At 40.7% G+C, this 20,712-nt stretch overlaps 1 protein-coding gene across 1 annotated transcript in view; it reads right to left on the bottom strand.

Annotated features, from left to right (window-relative positions):
- Positions 1-20,712, bottom strand: part of LOC110140923 (piezo-type mechanosensitive ion channel component 2) — a 225,108-nt gene that overhangs the window by 127,603 nt on the left and 76,793 nt on the right. The window contains 1 exon segment of the mRNA XM_070464537.1: positions 12,865-12,990. Within this exon segment, the coding sequence (XP_070320638.1) occupies positions 12,865-12,990 (126 nt within the window).

Below are 20,712 nucleotides of genomic sequence, written 5' to 3'. Positions count from 1 at the left end.
CCCACATTTTTCCAGTAACAATTGTGTTTTATCCACAAAACTGCTTTTGCAGCTCTGCTGAAAATTGACCATGTATGTGCAGATCTATTTCTGTACCCTCCTGCTCTCTCACTAATGTGTACGTCTGTCTTCTCACCAGCAGCAAAGCGGCTCGATTACAGTGGTTTACAGTATTCTGAGCACCTCCTATTCATCTGTTGATGAGACCAGGATCCCTTGCCTCGAGAGAATGAGATGGTTGAATGCACAACACACAACACTAAGTAGACTGGACTGGCAGAGTTTCTCGGTCACAAACACTCCTGACCCTAGGAAGGAGGATGCCGCGTGCTCTGAGGGGCCACAGGGGTCACAGAGTGAGCAGGGCTGTGGGACACATGCTCAATAACATCAGGAAGGTAGGGCACCCCTTGCTTATCACAGGAAGATGTGATAGACTGGTTGGAATAATTCTTCAATCTACAATGTTTCAGCTCATGAACAACTATCCAGAGTGTGTGTGCAGGAAGCAAAGGCCTCCTGAAGCAGAGACGCTGAGCAGGGGGAGGTGGCGGCTGCGTTTCTCCACGTGTCCACTTTGCTTCTCCGTGGCCTCCCTGCCTGAAACATCATCCTGCTGACCTTGATATTTCATTTCTACTTTCCTGGCTTAATTTTCTTCAGAGGATTATTACAGCTGGAATATTATAAAGCTTACTTATTTTATACATCTCCCACATTACAGAATATGAACTCCGTAAGGGTTACGATTTCAGTTGTTTTTGCTTTTAAGCTGCTGCAGCCCCAGCAGCTGGAACAGTGCTTAGGACACACAGACAACTGATAACTGTTTGTTGGATGGATGGGTGGACTTGAGCTGTACTTTTAAGACTCTTGACATCCTTGGAGGTGGGGGAGGGGCTACTCCTCTCTCTGTTGATTGAAATAAAGTGTCCATAATGATTTCATGGAATTCATGTATGAGGTCTTGCATGACCTGGTGCCTGCGCTAAGTTTTCAATGGAGAAGTCTTATCATGATCCAGTTCCATGATTCCAGACCAATCCCAACATCTTCACAATAATACCCCTTAGTTTTACTCTACTAGAAACAAAAAGCCTACTTTTCCCAGAAGCACATTCAGGGACTTCAGGCAGCCTATAATTTAAACTAAGTTTTAAGCAACATTGTAAATCAACTATACTTCAATAAGAAAAAATTCTAACAAATGAATAAGCACTATAGCCATAAAAATGTAGACATATTCTAGGAAATAAATTTGGTCCCTCTGACTTTAAAATATAAATAAAAATACCAACTCTATGAGGATTGTATATTATCGAGTATAAAGTTTACTGGTATAGTTACTAAAACATCATAAATTTAAAAATTACATCATTAAGGAGACTGTTTACTGCTTTGACTCAAAGCCAAGAATAAATAATATTTCCAAGAGTAAAATAAACGCCAGTTACTGTTGACAAGAATGTCTATCTATAATTGAAGCACAGAAAGAAAGCATTGAATGTATTTTGTTGACCAAAAAAAGATACATTGATTATTCACCCTTAAAGGTGAAATGCCTGTTACTGCATTTCACTAGCCTATTGATTCAAAATTTAAAGTATAAACTAGTGGCTTGGCTGTTTTAAATACAACATGTGTTTTGGTTTGTTTTGCTTTCAAAGTCTTCATGGTGAGATGGTGTGCTCACCTGCATCCAAGTCGATGGAAAGGGTAAATGATCTTATAGAGATGTTGTCAGAGACTTCACAGCCTATCTGGATTCTAAGCTTTCAATTATCCGAAGGCCAGCTCTTAAATAATAACTTACATTTTGGATGACTTAATTGTTTGGAAAGAGGGAAGTGTCACATGCCCAAGTTCATTACCAACATGTTGGAAGATCACATGGAGATAATCCAGGGAAGGTACGGCTAAGGTGCCATGTATGTGACACATCCACCCAGATCTAAAGAATGAAGTCTTCAAATTGATTCTGAAAACTCCCTCACTTTGTCAACTTCTCGTTAACACCTGTGCTTAGCAATTCTCTCCCCCATTCCCCATGAGATGTCCAACCAGCTCATCTGGATGGACAAAACAAAAAAACAAAAAACTGTCTAACTTTATGACTGATTTTGCTTAATTAGGTTTTTATGGATCAAGAGTGTGTCTGTTTTTGTTTCTTTTCATCGTGAAAATTAAGGTGGTTTTTGGAGAAGACTCTAGAGTCTGAAAAACCAAAATACAAGTAGAAAATGTACGTTTTGGAGGACTTCAAAATGCAGATGCTAAACTGCCTGAACTGCCACATATTGACATGTTCAACCACCTTCATTTCAGAGTAAGACATAAACTAAGTGTATATCTCAATACCAAGCCACAAATTGATAAATAACTTCTGCTAAAGGAAGTTAAAATACCATACATTTTGGAAGCCAGATCACACTTAATTCATAGGTGTTTTTATCCAGCCTTCTTCCACGAATTGTGACAATGTCAAGAAGGACTGCCATCTATTTTGAGGAAACAGAAGATAAATGCTGAAAAAACTTGAATGTCTTCCTTATTGTTCTCTAGTATAATCAGTTAATGAGGAAAACCACCTTTAACGTTTTCTGGATGTTATGCACCAAGGCAAGACCTTGCATTAAATTTGATATGTATTTGTTGAAATTCTTCAGTAGACTCTCAGCAGAGACACAGAAATGTGTCTTTTACTTCATAGAGTCAAAATTACTGTCTTAAGGGCTATTAGGAATCTCATAGTAAATGGATTCTTTCCAGGGACTTGTTGTTGTTGAGTCACTAAATCGTGTCCGGCTCTTTGTGACCCCATGGACTGCAGCAAGCCAGGCTTCCCTGTCCTTCACTATCTCCCAGACCTTGCTCAAATTCCTGTGTGTTGAGTCATCCTCATCCTCTGCCGCTTCCTTCTCCTTTTTAAAGGAGGAATGCTCTTGAGTATGTGTGTATCCCCAGAGCCAATTCTAATCTTCAGAGTTCATGAGATGATAGAGGTGGATGCATTTCATGATAGAAGGGCACTTTCATGGTTGTCACGAGAAATAGCTACATCTTCAGGTATCTACTTCCACATCACTTCCTCCAGGAAGTCTCCCATCCCAGGCCAGACTAGGTACCTATTAAGTATATTTCCACTGATCTTTCTACATCCTCAATATCAGCGCTATATCCAACTCTGCTGGTGGTGGTCATTCATCTGTCGGCTCCCACCTCACACCAGTAGACTGTAAGGTCTGTGAAGGCATGACTGTGATGTCCATAGGCTACCATGAATGTACATAGTAGGCATTTAATAAAAAATTACCACATAAATTAATATATGACAAGACTGTGGGATTATAAATTATCTGAATTATTTAAGATTAATTTTCTTTGCAGTTGTTGTAGAGGCTACTTTGTGGAGAAATATTTTCAAAGTTAACAATGCAAGATATCATTGTTACAATTTAAATATGACATTCTGGGTTTCCCTGGTGGCTCAGATGGTAAATATGACATTCATTCGGATTTCTCAATTAAGAAAATAAATACAGCTCAGACAGTAAAGAATCCACTTGCCAATGCAGGAGATGCAGGTTTGATCCCTGGGTTGGGAAGATAAACTGGAAAAGGAAATATCAACCCACTTCATTATTCTTGCCTAGAAAATTCCATGGACAGAGGAGCCCAGAAGGCTACAGTCCATGGGGTCAAAAAGAATCAGACATGACTTAGAAACTAAATAACAACAATAATATTTTTTGAGGAGTAAATAAAAAATAAACATGAGATTGCAATGAAAATATCCTCCAAATTCTGCAAAACTAAAAAGAAGGAAATATGTGCACTCACTTCTGATCATGGTGGTTTACATGTCCTAAGTCCTTTAATTTGATTATCACCCATTGGCTAGTGGGGAAGAGGAAGAAACCACCACATAAGCACCCTGGCAAACCAGCAGTCCACCCATCTTCCCCTGCACTGCTTCTTAAAATGCTTTTGGGGTCTTTGAGAATGATCACCCATTTAAAAATTAGAGATGATAAACTAAATAACAATGCAAGGTAATGAAAGAAAAGCATTTGAAACCATAATTATCAACATGTAATATGTAAAACTTCCATCTACAATGTAACATTTTATAGTAATAATCAGCTCCAATACTTTGGCCACCTGATGTGAAGAGCCAACTCATTGGAAAAGACCCTGATGCTGGGAAAGATTGAGGGCAGGAGGAGAAGGGGGCAACAGAGGATGAGATGGTTGGATGGCATCACTGACTCAATGGACATGAGTTTGAGCAAACTCTGGGAGATAGTGAAGGGAGCCTGGCATGCTGCAGTCCATGGAGTCACAAAGAATTGGACATAACTAAGGGACTGAACGACAACGAACAGTAATAGTAATATCTTTAGTATTTTATTCACTATATACTCATATCCTACAATAGGGATCTTAGGAAATGTTTAAATGTCTCTAAACATTAACATAAGAGATAAATTATACTAGCAACTTCTTCGCCAGTCTTCTATGTCCCTCAAATATATTTTCAATACATGAAATCAAGAGGAATTTTCTGAATCCAAAATTCTGTTTATAGGAAAAATGTTTTTTATTTATGAGTCCACATGCCTAGGTCCGACAATACACATCTGTTCAATGAGTCTAAAGAATAACTAAACTGTCTTACAATTACTACTTCCTAGAATGTCATGACTGTTCTTGGCCCAGCTATACTCCCTGATGCCCTTGAACTACCCTTCCATCACACCAGGCGTTTGGAAACACACAGTTACAGCTTTATGTTGCCCATCTATAATTCTGAGGTTGAGTTTACTCCCATACCACACAGACTAGCTTTAGAGCTTTTATGGTAAATAATTTACACTAGAAATGCTGCATCATGAAATTGAGGGTAGGGAAATTATTATTTAAGCAAACACAATCGATCCCAAGTCATCTTGAATTTCCCGGATCTTGCAGCCAGCTCGGAGGGTGTGGGTGGGAGCAGAGGGGCCTGAGGAGACTGGCCGGGGCATCATTCACTGTGGACCTCTCTCCCCACCTGCCCAGGTATCCATCAGGCCTACCCACCCACCTATCCCGCCTCCTCTCCCCTCCTCGCTGCTTCTAAGGCCAGCTCTGTCTTCCATGTTTATACTCCCAATGTCCCCAAATCCAAGTGGAAACCTGAGTTTCCTTTTGCACCAGGTGACTTTATTTGATGGATCATTTTTAGAAAGAAATAAAAGCCTTCAAGTGGACATGTCTTTCTCCTAGTTCCTCATGAACTGAAAAGAAGGGAGATGGTAACCACTACAGAGTAGGATGGACAGTGTGCATCCGGGGCAGGGAGTCGGGCTGGGCAGGGAGAGGATGTCCCCACCCTGGAGCTGCACTCACAGGCCCAGAAGATGAGAACCCACCCATGCAAAAGTGGTCCCCAAACAACAAAGTCGTCCGATTTTATCTCTGTCACCTGTCTGCCAAGCTTCACCCACGGGACTGTGTATAATTTGTGTACAATTTGGTTCTGGGTTATTTCTGCCCCTCTAATAATGACAGCAACTTTAACAATAGCAGTAATAATAGCTGACAGTCCCTGACCACTTGCTATGGGGCAGGCATTATACTCAGTGCACGGCCCGTGTTTGTGAACCTCACGGCCACCCAGTGAGATGGTGACCACATCACCTTCATTTTACAGTCCAGGAAACTCAGGCACAAAGACGAACGACTTTCCCACAGTCCCCCGAGGTCCTAAGTTCACACATATATAGTAGAGAGTATAAAAATTCTCATGAAAAATGTTTCTCCAGTAAAATGAGATACTGTCCTGGAAGAAATGCTGATAAATGATAAAAGCAGACAGTGCTCAACAGCCATCACTGCAAGTGAACCAGGACACCAAGCAGCCCTGGCCTGTGAGACTTTCACCCTGATGGGGTCTCATCCCCACAGCGTTACCCACCCCTATTCACCCCACCTGCCTGGGTCTAGCTCTGGCCAGTAAAAACTAATTGTGTCCATCATTCTAGGAGCATGGACTCATCTGTAGCAGATCACCAGAGTTCTCTTTCAGCATGCTGTCCACCAAGGTCTACTGATCACAGGTCAGGCCCAGACTGAGGGGCCTTTGCCCTGCTGCTGCACATCAGACTCCTCTCAGTGGTCACATTCGTCCATGTGCAGTGAGCTGAAAAGCAATCTGCCTCCATTACCGGGGGCTGCGGGAAATATCCCTTAAAGCTAATTTCTCTTATAATATATGCGAGCAGAAGGTGTGCATACAATCCAGAAGCTTTTAAACTACTTCCCTTAAGAGAAAATCAGAGAGTGGTCCTCACCACGGCACAGAGGGCCAGAAGAAAACTGACAACCTGTCCAGGTTTTTGCTTTCATTGTTGTATCTTGGGGCAGATCCTGCTTTCAGGAGCTGGCAGAGGAGAGGAGCATGACAGGGCCAAGAGGAAGCTGATGCTGCCAGATGCCGCCCTCCAGAGCCCCCCGGTCAGGACTCACAAGGATGCAGACAGCAGAAAGGGGCCAGAAAACGGCTCTCAGAGCAAGGGAGGCCAGTGTCCTTTAGAGTATTTTGTCTCTCGTTTCATAAGCATCAGCTCTTGCTTCCACAGTACCATGTCCAGTGAAGACATAAAGAGGAAGATAAAGAAATGGGAAGAAATGGACTTAATTTTAGGAGGATGGACCCGCCAGGTGACTCAGTAAACCTCAGGCCCTGTCTCTGACCAGCAAGACTTAGGATGCACCAAGTGGGGATGGAGGTTCCACAGACAAGTCAGTGTGAGTTCCAGGAAACAGGGCACCCAGGGGATGCTACTCACTCACTCCATGCTCATCCCATGTCATCAGGATGGGATGCCCACCTCCCAGACCCATGACTGGCCCTGGGTGTTTCCATCATCTGCTGAGGTTTCAGATGCTGGGTCACAACATTGGGACCCTCGTGCTTTGAGGATTGAAGGGCAATAGGAGAAAGTACCTCTGAAGCCTAGAATAACTTCTTGGTCAGTGGCTTCCAAGCTCTTAGGATGAGAAAAGTTGGAACCCTAGGTGCTCCTCCCTCCATAGGAGAAGAAAGCAGCTGATCTGAGGGGACTGACCCTCAGGGTAAAACAGATTTAACAATGAACCCAGCAACTGAAAGAAGCAAAAAAATATGCAATTCATTATGAGGACAAATCTCCAAAGAAGAGAAAATCATGGACTGAACACCAGAAGCTCTTACTTAAACCCTTTGAACTTGCACTAATCCAGAGTCTTAGGAAGTACAATGGGCTTCCCTGGTGGCTCAGATGGTAAAGAATCCGCCTGCCAGTGTGGGAGACCCGGGTTCAATCCCTGGGTTGGCAAGATCCCCTGGAGAAGGGAATGGCACCCACTCCAGTATTCTTGCCTGGAGAATCCCATGGATAGAGGAGCCTGGCGGGCTACATTCCATGGGGTTGCAAAGAGTCGGACATGACTGAGTGACCAAGCTTGCACACATGCAGAAAGTACAGTGGAGAAAATAATCCCAAACTGGTGATAAACAAGGGGGTTCCACAACAAGGAGCAGAGAGATCAGAAAAGATCCTGGCTCGCACGGCAGTGGCTCCAGCCATTCACTCGCCCTCTCAGTTGGGCTCTCCATCTCCATCCTCAAAGCCACCCTCCGCCCCATCTCCACCCCTCCTCACCCCACCTCAGCTGCACGTCCAGACTGGGTGCTACAAGTTCCCAGAGAAGAGAGATCACGGGAGGCCCTGCTCTGCAGAGGCGAGACTCGGCCATCAGACTGGCCTCTGTGCAGGAACAAGCTGGGTCCCCATCTCCAGATGGATCCAGCCCGGAAGAGGGCGGCCACTCACCTGCTGAGGCCCAGCCTGCATGGTCAGGTCGGCTCTAAATTGAATGGGACCATGTGCATGGAGTGCCCTGTGCAAAGGATACTGCAGCCCATTTGTAGCAAGGAGAAAGGAGGCATTAATTAGAAGAGGGATACAATGACAGGAGGGGCTCTATTCAGAGTAGCTGTCATCACCGCAAAGCTTCCCTTCACAGCCCGGACAGCAAACGTTTCTTTCAATCAACAGCCTGCTCCAGCACAGCCCCTGCATCATCCAGACGGGACCTGCATCTCCCCCCCACCCCTGCTTCCCAACCCCCGCAGGTCCATCACCGAGGCAGACAGGCTGCTTCTACAGTCTCTGGCAGGACATGACTGAAACAGTCCAGTTTTGATGGAATGAAAATATTTTAGTAAGCTGCACAACATGTGTCTGAGGAGAATTTACAGAGGTGCCGCTCGCCGCCCCCCCTCCCCACGATTTCCTCACTTACCTGGAAGTGAAGGGGGAGGGGCGGGGCAGCAGGTCCCCCTTCTGCACAATGGCATCTTTAACAAACCCGCCAGCCGCCAAGCACTAACTGGGCTGGTCTGAAACAACCTTTACTGCTGCCAGTGGCTGTTCACAGGGCTCTTGGGGGAGAGAACTTCCAATGGCTGGATATTTATAAAGGCTACCGTTGTCACCAGACTCACGGCTCAGATTCCTGAGGGATCCTGGAAGCTTTTGCCATAACGAGGTTGAGGGCATATGAGTGTTAGACAGGGAGAGGAGTTGTTAGAACACCAAATTAAACACGTATAAATGAGCACTCAGTGGTTTGGAGTCTGAAGACCACTTGAGTGAGATGGGGAACCCGGACATGTCTGGGTTCCTTCATTTTAATTTGACAAACTCTGGCACACAGAGGATGCATTCAGACGGCACAGGCACTCTCTGCCTTTTCATTTGAAGTTTTGCTACTTTACATCTACGGATGCCAAAAGAAGGCGGAACGTCAAATGTGGGATATCAAAACAGCGGAGTTTGTGTTTACAGCTCAGATGGTGTAATCGAAACTGCAAATGCTAGAGAAACAATAACACGAATAAGGTGAAGTCAGCCCCAAATGAAAAGTCAGTGTTTCCATTACCACGGGGACAGGGTTTTTCAAGAGTTTATATAACTTGATCATTAAAAAATGCTCCAGGCTGAAAACCTGGTCTGTGTCAACCTTGGACTAAACTAGTTTGCAAAGCTCTGAAGTTTGTTTGCTCTCCTCTTTTATCCCTTTTCAAGAATGTATGATTTTTAAACACTGCACATGAAGCTGAACAAAAAAACTCTGTAGACCTGGTGCGCCGATGCTTTGCAGCATCGCTGGTTTTTAGGAGACACTGGTGATTTCTCTTTGTAGACTCACTCTCAAGATGCCCATGGGGCTCACATCCCTTCTCTAACTCATTCTTTTTGCATCTCCTGTCTCTGTGGTGACTTTCTTAAAAATGCCGGAACTTCACATTGGAACATCCACCTTTGTGGAAATAAGCTTCAAAGTAGAAATTAACTTGTTAGGAATAAAGTTTACTGTTAGATTTCTATTATATTGACGTGGGTGGAAGAGAATAGAACTTTTTTTTTTTCTTTTCCATTTATTTTTATTAGTTGGAGGCTAATTATAGAACTTTTATATGAGACGTCAAAAAGGAAAGAAGGATAGTATGATAGATCTGGACATGTTCAAGACACATCTCTGTGAAGAGTAACAGCAGAAAGCACTGCGCATGAATAGAATGATCCCGAGGAATATACTGTGTCTGGAAGTCCACATATTCAGCTGTGAGGTTTGGAAAGGCAGGTCTGACTCTCCAAGACTGTGCTGCAGGAAATGGCCAGTAAGAGATACGTCAAGAGGCCAGATCTGACTGGTCTCTACTTTCACCACTGAGCAAGGCAGCCCAGGACACCAACATAGGTTCCATCCAAAGGGTCTAAGTAATGTGGACTCTGGCCTGGGAAGAAGGGGAAAACACGAGTACAAACTTCTGTATGTGCACATGTGAGGTGTGTGTGATATGTGGTGTGTGTGTGGTATATGTGTGGTGTGTGTGTGTGTGTGTGATGTGTGTGATCTATGTGTGTGGTGTGTGTGCTTTGTGTGTGGCATGTATATGTGTGTGATGTGTGTGTGACATGTGTGTGTGGTATGCATGTGAGATGTGTGATGAGTATGTGTGTGGTGCGTGTGTGTTTGTGTGGTATGTGTGTGTAGGGTGTGTAATGTGTGTGTGATCTATGTGTATGTTGTGTGTGTGTGATGTGTGTGTGCAAGATGTTTGATGTGTGTGTGCACGATGTGTGCTATGTGTGTGATCTGTATATGTGTGGGGTGTGTGTGTGATGTCCAATCTCTATGTGTGTGATCTGTGTGTGTGATCTATGTGTGTGTGTGATGTGTGTGTACACGATGTGTGCTATGTGTGTGATCTGTGTATTTAGGGGGGGTGTGTGTGATGTCCGATCTCTATGTGTGTGATCTGTGTGTGTGATCTGTGTGTGTGTGTGTACACGATGTGTGCTATGTGTGTGATCTGTGTATGTGTGGGCTATGTGGGTGATGTCCGATCTCTATGTGTGTGATCTGTGTGTGTGCGTGTGATGTATGATGTGTATGTGTGTGCTTTAAGTCTGTATGTCTTTCTGTCTCTATCTATACCTTATAGGAGAGGCTCCTCCATATACAGTAAATTCATTTGTAAATGTGAAAAATGGAATACAGTCTTAGCATTTCGCATTTCATTTTTGTTTTGACCTTTGTAGAACTGTTGCAAATACTATTTTGAATAAAAATAGAAAGACCTAGACTTTGGACCAGAGAAAATTATGTGTTCACATCCTAATCTAGATACCCTCCAGCACAGTTCTGTCTACAATATCACTCAGCACCAAACAGTATTTGCAGACACAGGCAAGTTATATATTTGTAAACTCAAGTTTGAAAAATCTGATCAGTTGTAATATATGTTGTAACTAAATACTTTCAGTGGTAAAGATAACTTATTATTTATGAATCCTTTTTTAAAACAAAGATATATTTTATTTTCCACATTGCCATGGTATGAGTTATTACTCAAGAGAAAGAATATAAAATGTTGATGTCAAAACATTATATATACAGAATATATAACATTATATAATTGGATCATGGAATCTCATCTGGATGCAATATATCAAATAATTTTTCCATGTTCTTTCTCTCACACCTACCTTTTTTGCTTCAAATTCAACTTTTATTGTGGGGAAGGTAGCAAGCTGTTCAGAAAATACTTATGGTTAAAAAAATCCCTCCTTCTGGCTCTGGGAATGCCTGCTTAAGACCTACCCAAAGGATTTTTGATTCAGGAACAGTAAAAAATATCACTGCTAACATTTCTACTAAGTTCAAAAAGACCTGAATCTGGCCAAGTGTAATAAATGCTTCCTATCGTATTAATAATACAACTAAAGTACCATTATTTAAACATTGTATTTTATCAAGTTTTTAATAATGATGTGACTTTCATCAGACATTAAAACCACATTGTAACAATGAAATATTATTCAGCCAGGAAAAGGAACCAAGTCCTAACATAGGCTACAACATAGATGAACCTTGAAAACATTACGTTGAGTAAAAGAAGTCAGACACAGACATCATGTAATTCTGTTTGGATTTAACGCCCAGAGCAGGTAAATCTACTAGAGTCAGAAGGTAAATCAGTGGTTGCCTAGGAATGCATGGAGAGAAAAAGAAGGATGTATAGTGTTCATGGGTGCAGGGTTTCTTCTTGGGGTGATGAGAGGTTTCTAGAATTAGTAGTAATGGGTGCACAACCTAAAAACCACTTAGTTGCATTCTTTAAATGGGTGAATTTTACAGTATATGAGTTCTAAGTCTTTTTAAAAACAAATCTTAATTCATAGATCTTAAACAAAGGATCACTTTGATAGGCGTTATTATCCAAGGACCTGGGCACTTAATAAAATGGCCAAAATGAACACTAACTTAGCTCTGTGAAGTTTAGCTCTCTGAAAGTTATGCAGTGAGAGATACTGAATAATCTGTAACTCTGGATTTTACTAAAGAATCTCTCACTACATTTATGCTAATATTCTTTGACCCATGAATAATTTTAATCTCTTTTTATTTTACTGGGAAGGGTGGGTTTACTTCATTTGTGCTTGCACTTATGAAAGATCAGGAAATTTCAAACCCACAAATGAGTTCCTCAGTGAAAAACTGACAACTTAAAACTATTAATTTAGTCTTTGCCAAATATCTCAGGGTTTCTTCAGGTTTAACTTAAAACATATGGATTGTATTCCATCTCTTTGAAATTCTTTTTTTTTCCAAATGACAAACACATCCTACAAAAACAGGAGTAGAATTTATCTGATAGTAGATTAATTTTAGAAAGATGATCCTACCTAGATAAACCATATATGTGTTGAATTTTTCAGATCAAAACCTTAAAATATAATGTGTGTAAGATATATCATTTCATTATGAATAGCAAAAAGTAATCCCAGCTTGAAAAAGAAACCGTCATTCACTTTTTCCCCCTAAAGATGAGCGAAATCTTACATTATGCTTTAGAAGTGGATTGAGGTCACTGTTGTATAATGTTATTTAACTTTTATACTCTTATTTATCCTGGTACATACTGTACCTGTCTCATCTCACTAGCTCTAATGAAATGTCTAGAGTCTATATGTAAATCTCAATTTTTTTTTTAGATTATACCCAGCCATAGTGTGTTACATACAGATTGGAGTCTAGTAGCTAATATGTGTTGAAGATGCATTAATTAAGTTATTCACATTACCCCACTGTCAAGGCACATGAATTTCTTTGTACATATTTATAATGCATGAGGTTGACAAATGGCCAAAAACTGCCACAGTTTTTTTTTTTAATGTAATCGTTGCCTAGATTTCTATGAGTGTCACAACACATAGCGTTGTTAGGCATGTTCACAGCATGATAAAAAGGCCCCATCATACTCACAGTTGTAACCAGGTGCGATGCGGTGCTGTGCCTCCAGACTCGCCAACGTGATGTGAAAAATGATGTGCAGCAACAGGAAGGAGAGACTGGTGAAGCACAGAGACTTTAACAACCGTCCTGTGTGTCCTGGGGAGGAGAGCACAGAGACGTGAGTAAAGCTAGGGTGACCACACTCATTCTGACCTTCCCACAAGTTCACATAGAAGATGTGTCTACATAATCTGTTCTATGGGCTTCCCTGGTGGCTCAGATGGTAAAGAATCCGCCTGCAATGTGGAGACCTGGGTTTGATCCCCAGGTTGGGAAGATCCCCTGGAGAAGGGCATGGCAACCCACTCCAGTGTTCTTGCCTGGAGAATCCCCATGGACAGAGGAGCCTGGCGGGCTGCAGGCCATGGGGTTGCAGAGTCAGACACAACTCAGCGATTAAGCACTGCACAGCAATCTGTTCTATAGAATGACTCAAAAGTACATGAAATGTAATAGTGACTCTCTTAATTATTAGTTTAAAGCTAAAAGCAACTTATTATCTTTATAAAATTATATGATTAACACTGATTAAAAATGTGTTTATCACAGGATGCTTGCTTGCATGTTTGCGTGCCCAGTCGTGTCTGACTCTTTGAGACCCCATGGACCGAAGCCTGCTAGGTTTCTCTGTCCGTGGGATTATCCTGGCACTAACACTGAAGTCAGTTGCCGTTTTCTACTCCAGGGGATCTTCCCGACCCAGGGATTTGAACCTCATCTCCTATAGCTCTGGCATTGGCAAGGGGATTCTTTATCACTGCACCCCTGGGAAGCCGTTATCATAGGATATGTTACCACAAAATGGAAACACTAAAAATCCTCTGGTACAGAAAGCTTTATAAGGGAGTTCTGCCAACTTTGAAGGAACAGATAATCCCTATCTTATAAAAGTAGTTCCAGAGAGTAGAAAAAGAAGGAAAGTTGCCTAAAACATTTTACAATTTAGAGTAAGTTTAATTTCAAAATTAAATAAGGCTAGAAAAGTGAAGGAAATTATAAGGCCATTTTACTTATGAATATAGACACAAATTATTTGAAAACAGTATTTGCTCACCAGCTGAAATAGCAAAGTAAAATACAACACTAAGTGAAGTAAGTCAGACAAAGACAAATATCATATGACATCACTTATATGTGGAATCTAAAAAAAAATGACACAAATGAACTTATTTGCAAAACAGAAACAGACTCACAGATTTAGAGAATGAATTTATGGTTACTAGGGAGAAGCAGGGTGGTGGGCAAGATAGTTAGGGGTTTGGGATCAACATGTACAGAGATAAACAAGAAGGACCCATTGTAAAAAAATTTTTTTAAGGTAAAGTTCAAGTCAAATATATAGACAGTAAAAAGGAATCTGAAATTTAAAAAATACAATACATCAAAAGAAGCTTTGTTGCAGAAAAACAAATGTGGCTTAATAGTAACAAAATCTGTAATGTTAAGTCATACACTGGTAGGCTGATTTGATGATTTTATTAATGGATACATAGGAGAATTTTATTAAGTTCAAAATCTGTTTCTGACAATATAATACTCTGAAGACTGGGAATAGGAGGAAATGGCCTTAAGATAATAAAAAATTTATACCATAACTAAAGCAAATATCTTGTTTCTGGTGGAGTTGTGGACATAGTTGTATTAATATCAGAGAATCACCAAGAACACCTGAAACCCTCATCACTTATATCACTAGGTATACTGGCCAGTGTTGTAAGATAAGAAAAAGAAAGAAGTGCTGTAATAACTAGAATTATTTGCCAGTAATGTGATCAAATGGAATCATTTGCAGATGACCTTATCATCAATATAGGATGTCAAACTTAATCCACAGACCAATTATTAGAAAAAATACACAAAAATGATTCAGATGCAACATCATCTTGCAAAAGTAAGTATAGCTCCTCTGTGTTGGCAATAATCAAATAGAAAGCAAGATACAGCATAAATTAGCAAACAAAACTATATTGTAATGGCTTTGTCAAGGTGTCAGTATAATCTAACACTGATCAAATGTCGCTGTGAGTTTACAGATACTGCTAAAGTCTGTAATGAACTGACTTTAACAAGCTTTTCATTGATCTGGGTGGGTCCATTCAATCAGTTGTAAGTCCTGAAAAGAACAGATAATTGGCCTTAAAGTTGAAGCTTAAAGGTCTAAACTGTTACACATATAACTAAAATGCTTCATTTTGTCTCATTTTTGATTTTCAAGTCTAGTTAAGGGTCTGTCAATTCTGCTGAACTTTTCAAAGAACCAACTTTTGGTTTTGCTGATTCTCACTACGGTTTTCCCAGTCTCTGTTCCATTTAGCTCTGCTCTCATCTTTATTTCTTCCTTCCTGTTGCTGGTTTGAGGTTTAATTTGCCCTTCTTTCCACTCCTTAAGGTGTAAATCTAGGTTATTGATTTAAGATCATTCTTTTTTTTAATACAGTTGTTTACAGCTATAAATTCCCCTGTGAACACTGCTTTTGTGTATCCAGTAAGTTTTAGCATGTTATGTTTTGTTTCCATATATATGTATGGATTACTCTCTTCATACCATTTAAAATTTTTTATTTATTTATTTAAGGCTGTGCTGAGTCTTCATTGCTTTGTGTTGGCTTACTCTAGTTGCGGTGAGTGGGGGGGCTACTCCTCACAGTGCGTGGGCTTCTCATTCTGGTGGCTTCTCTTGTTGCAGAGCACAGGCGTGGTTTTCAGTACACGGGCTTGGTAGTTGTGGCCCACAGGCTCTAGAGCTCAAGCTCAGTAGCTGTGGCGCATGGGCTTAGTTGTTCTATGGTATATGGAATCTTCCCTGACCAGGGATCAAACCTGTCCTCTTCATTGGCAGACAGAGTCTTAACCACTGCACCAGTGTAGAAATCCTTTAAATAATCTTAAATTTCCCTTGTAGTTATCTCTTGGACTTGCTGGTGTTTAAGAATGTATTGTTTAATTTCCATAGACCTGTGAATTTTCCAATTTTCCTTCTGTTACTAATTTCTTAGTTTCATTCTATTGTACTTTGAGAAGATACTTTATATGCTTTCAATCTTTTTAAATTTCGTGAGAATTTTTCATGATCTAACATATGGTCCACCCTGGAGCATATTTCATATAATCTTGAGAATAATGTGTATCCTCCTAGCGTTGAGTGGAGGATATTAGGCCTAGTTGGTTTATGGTATTGTTCAAGTCTTCTTTTTCTTTGTCATTCTTCTATTTAGGTGTTCTCTCCAGTATTGAAAGTGGGCTATTGAAATAGCCAGTTATTATTGTATGATTATCTATTTCTCCCTTTAAGTCTGCCAATTTTTTTGATGCATATATTTTGGGGCTCTGCTGTTTGTTGAGTAAACGTTTATAATTGTTACATCTTCTTGAACTGAACTTTTATCAATATACAATGTCCTTTTGTAATGATTTTTGACTCAACGTATATTTTGTCTAATATTAATGTAGCCACCTCAGTACTTTTTTGATTATTATTTGTATAGGACATTTATCCTTTCACTTTCAACCAACTCTTCTTTGGATTTTAAATGAATCTCCTGCAGACAATACATAATTGGGTTATATTTGATTATGCATTCTGCTACCTTTACCTTTCATTGTAGAGTTTAATCCAGTTATATTAAAATACTTACTGATAAGGATACATTTCTGTCATTTTGCTATGCTTTTCTGTATGTCATAGCTTTTTGTTACTCATTTCCTCTATTATTTCTTCCTTTTTTACTTTTGAAGGATGTTTGCCTATATAAGATTGTCTTTTAAAACAGAAAATTTAATCAATTGGTTAATTGATTTTTACATCACATATATTCTTTTTGAGGTTCTTTTACATTGTAAGTTACTACAAGATATTGAATACAATTCCCTATGCTATAGAGTAGGACTTTGTTGTATCTATCTTGCTCCAAACCTATAACTTCTTCCAAACTAACAATAAGACTAAATTAATTAACTGGACTATAAGACCATCAAATATATACTCTTTCAAAATGCTTTTTTTCCCTCCTGATTCTGCCCCAAAGACCCCTGGTTTCCAACTGGCTCCTGCCCTGAAGATATTGAGTCTCCCCGACCCCATTCCATCTCTCTGACCAGGGGAACTGGGGAAAGGGGTCTGAAGACTAAATGGGGATCCTCTAATTCTGTTATAAACTAGTACAAGTCCTGGTCTCACCCCCAAGCTACACATGTGTGCAACAGACCCAAAGGAGCTTTGAGAACTGAACTACAATATAAAGAACCACATGGGCCCCAGACTGACCCCTGAGGGGTGTGTGTGCAGGGCAGACCCAAGTAGAAAAGCAAAGTTTTGAAAACTAACTGACATTGGAACCACCAGTCACAAAAAGTGGGACAAAGCTTGTGAGCTGAAACCAACCAGACTGATTGCCTGTTGGAAACAGAGAAACAAAGGGAAAAAAAAACAAGTTTCTCCAGAGGATTTAAGATGACCCAATGATTCACAACATAATATTCAAAGTGACCAGGATATAAACCCGTATTACTTGGCATAGAAAACACCAGGAAAATCTGACCAACTCCCATGAGAAAAGACAATAAAGTCAATTTTGAAATTATCCAGATGTTTCAATTATTAGAAAATGATTTTAAAACGTCCATTACAATCACACTCCACGAGCTCAAGGTAAACAACCTTGAAATGAACAGAAAGATGGAAGTTGCCCATAGAGAAACAGAAAAAAAGAGAAATTTAGAATTGAAAAAAATATAGTATCTGAAATTTAAAAGTCACTTGATGGGCTCAGTAGTAGAGATGATAAAGAAATAAGCCAGTAACTTGAAGAGATTAATAGAAATTATCCACTGTGAGTATCAGAGAGTAAAACATTGGGAAAAAATTCATAGGTTCTCAGGCCTCAGATTGAAGGATCAAAGGTCCATGTTAGAGTCATTTTTGTCATTAGGTTTACTGAAGGGGAGGAAAGAGAGACTAGTGCAGAAAAAAGATTGGATGATAGTCAAAAGTTCCCCAAATTTTTTGAAGACATAATCTACACATTCAACAAGCTCAGCCAATCCTAAAAAGGATGAACTTGAAAAAACCATGCCAGACTCAGAATAACCAACCTGCTAGAAGCCCAAGGAAAAAAAGAACTCTGAAAGCAGAGAGAAGAAAATGTCACATTACACACAGGGGACAGCAATTTGAGTTACTACGTGCTTTTCATCACAGATGATGAAGACCAGGATAGTTGGAATGACATCTTTAAAGTTATGAAAGAAAAGAATTACGAACCCAGAATTCTATACCCTGTGAAAACATACTTCAGGAATGACGGTAAATGAAAACATTTTCAGATGAAGGAAAACTGAGAGTATTTGTCACCTGGAGGTCTGCTCTAAAAGAAGCACAAATGCAGTTTCTTCAGGCTGAAGGGCAATGAAAGGGAAATGTGGAACTCCAGTCATGAATAAGAGCAACAGGAAAGCGTAAAAAGATATTTGTTCTCTTACACACACACACACACACACACACACACACACACAGACATACACACACATAAATAACAAGGAGGAAAAAGTAGAGTTTTTCCAGTGAACTTTAACTTGGGTTTTATTGATTGATTTTGTTTATTTTTAATATACTTCCTCAAATAGAGCCTTAAAAAAGACAACAGTTACTCCATAGATTCCAGGAACTGGGATTTAAATATAAATCTAACTCCTCATTTATTACACTCTTGAAAGAATTCAGAGGTTATTGCTATAGTCACCACTTCTGATCTATGGTTTCAAGTGATGTTTAAGGTGACTTTTAATATGAAAGATCTATGATTTCCATGGTGGTAAGCTAATCTGGAAATTTTCTTATTAAGAAGCAATGCATATCCCCCTATTTGAGCAATTCTTCCACAAGAGCTCTGAGCCTTGTGCAATCTTCTTTGTGGTAAGAATGAAACAGCAAAAAAAATTCACTGATCTGGTTTTATGGATAGTGGTTTAGTCACTAAGTCGTGTCTGACTCTTGTGACCCCATGGACTGTAGCCTGCCAGGCTCCTCTGTCCATAGGATTTTCCAGGCAAGAATACTGGAGTGGGTTGCCATTTCCTTCTCCAGGGGATTTCCCAACCCAGGGATTGAACCCAGGTCTCCTGCACTACAGGCAGATTCTTTACCAACTAAGCTGCCAGTGAAGTCCCAAAGTTAATGAATTAAATGCAAATTCTGTATAAATACAGAGTTTGAAGACTTTTTTTAAAAAAATACTTTTTAAAGTCTCCTTTAGCCTTCCCCAAGATACATTTATTATCTGACTACAATTTATTTAGAAAGATGTAGTAGAAGCACCAATGTGGCCTATATACATGGCATTTAGAAAAAAATACTTGGAAAGCAAGTATTTCTATTTTATGAATCACTCATAATTTTAGGCTCCAGACAGAACAAGTGAAAAGCAAGTTGATACATAAAACTTTTTTCTTTTTCTCTTCAAAATGAGATTGAATATAAATACCTATTAGATGGGCTTCCCAGTGGCTCAGTGGTAAAAGAATCTGCCTGCAATGCAGAAGCCACAGAAGATGTGGGTTCAATCCCTGGATCAGGAAGATCCCCTAGAGGGGGATCTCCAATATTCTTTCCTGGAGGATCCCATGGACAGAGGAGCCTGGTGGGCTATGGTCCATAGGGTCACAAAGAGTCAGACACAACTGAGTTGACTTAGCATCGTTAGCTGGAAAGAGCATGCTGCGACTTCAAAACAAACTAGACGGTCAGGCCTCAAGGCTAAGTATAAGAAGGTGCTAACACTCACCATCTGACTTACAAGAAGTTCTGCACCATTTCATTGGCAGAAAACTAATACGAATGGAGAGAAGAAATACACATTGACCACATATGCTGTTTGAAATCTCAGCGAGGCCATCATTCTAGCACTGCTCAGAACCCTTTTCTGCTAAAAAGAATGAGTCAGAGAGCCTTTCTGGGAACACTGCAGAAGCGATGGAAGAATAAACGACGAGCTTATTCACCCAGAATTCTTCCCGCCTGAACCAGAAGCTTCCACGGCATGTCTCCAAGTGGGACTTGGAATTCCCCCGTGCCCCGCCCCTTAATCCTCCCTTGCAAAAGCTCAGTTCTCTATTTCCAATTTTGTTGTTGGCATATTATTGAAGCCAAAACAATATTTTCCCCTCTCCCTTCCCATTTGGATCTACCATTTATTACTCTGGCTTTATGTACTATTACTTAATAAGTTTTAAAGTGTTGTAATCTCTTCTAAAAGTTTCTCCACACCAAAGCTGATATGATCAGAGAGAAAACAGTGCTCGGGGTATGCAGGATTGGGGGGAGGTGGCTGAGGGGCCAGGGAAGGGGATGTGAAGCCTCCAGTATCATGTGTCCACTCCTCCCGTGCTTCCAGACTTACCGCTCGTGACCAGGTCTCACTGCTTCTACATCTCTCCTTACCACCTTGATCACAAGGACCTCCCTCTGACCCCTAAATCGCATAGTGTCTGTATCTAACACTTGGTATCTTACAATGTGAGTTGCTGTCCTGGGCTAGTTACCAGGAGACAGCCTCTGAGTTGGGGCTGCTGTGCAGACATTTACTGGGAGAAGAGCTAGGCAAGGACACGACAGGGGAGCAAGGGGCTGGCCTGGAAAGCAGCTCCAGGGGGCCCTCAGCTGGTCCTTGGGAAGCCTGGAGTGGGAATGGCCCTTCGCAGATATCTAGGACTGAGGCAACAGGGCTAAGTGTTTGCACCTCACCCACTCCATTGCTGACCAGAAATTTGATGTGGGCTGTCCCTAAAGATGAATGTTACCTGCAGCTTCCTACAGGTGAAGAC

Source organism: Odocoileus virginianus, unplaced genomic scaffold, assembly GCF_023699985.2.
Source record: "Odocoileus virginianus isolate 20LAN1187 ecotype Illinois unplaced genomic scaffold, Ovbor_1.2 Unplaced_Contig_27, whole genome shotgun sequence".
Classification (NCBI taxonomy): domain Eukaryota; kingdom Metazoa; phylum Chordata; class Mammalia; order Artiodactyla; family Cervidae; genus Odocoileus; species Odocoileus virginianus.
This window is presented reverse-complemented; position numbering and strand designations above follow the sequence as displayed.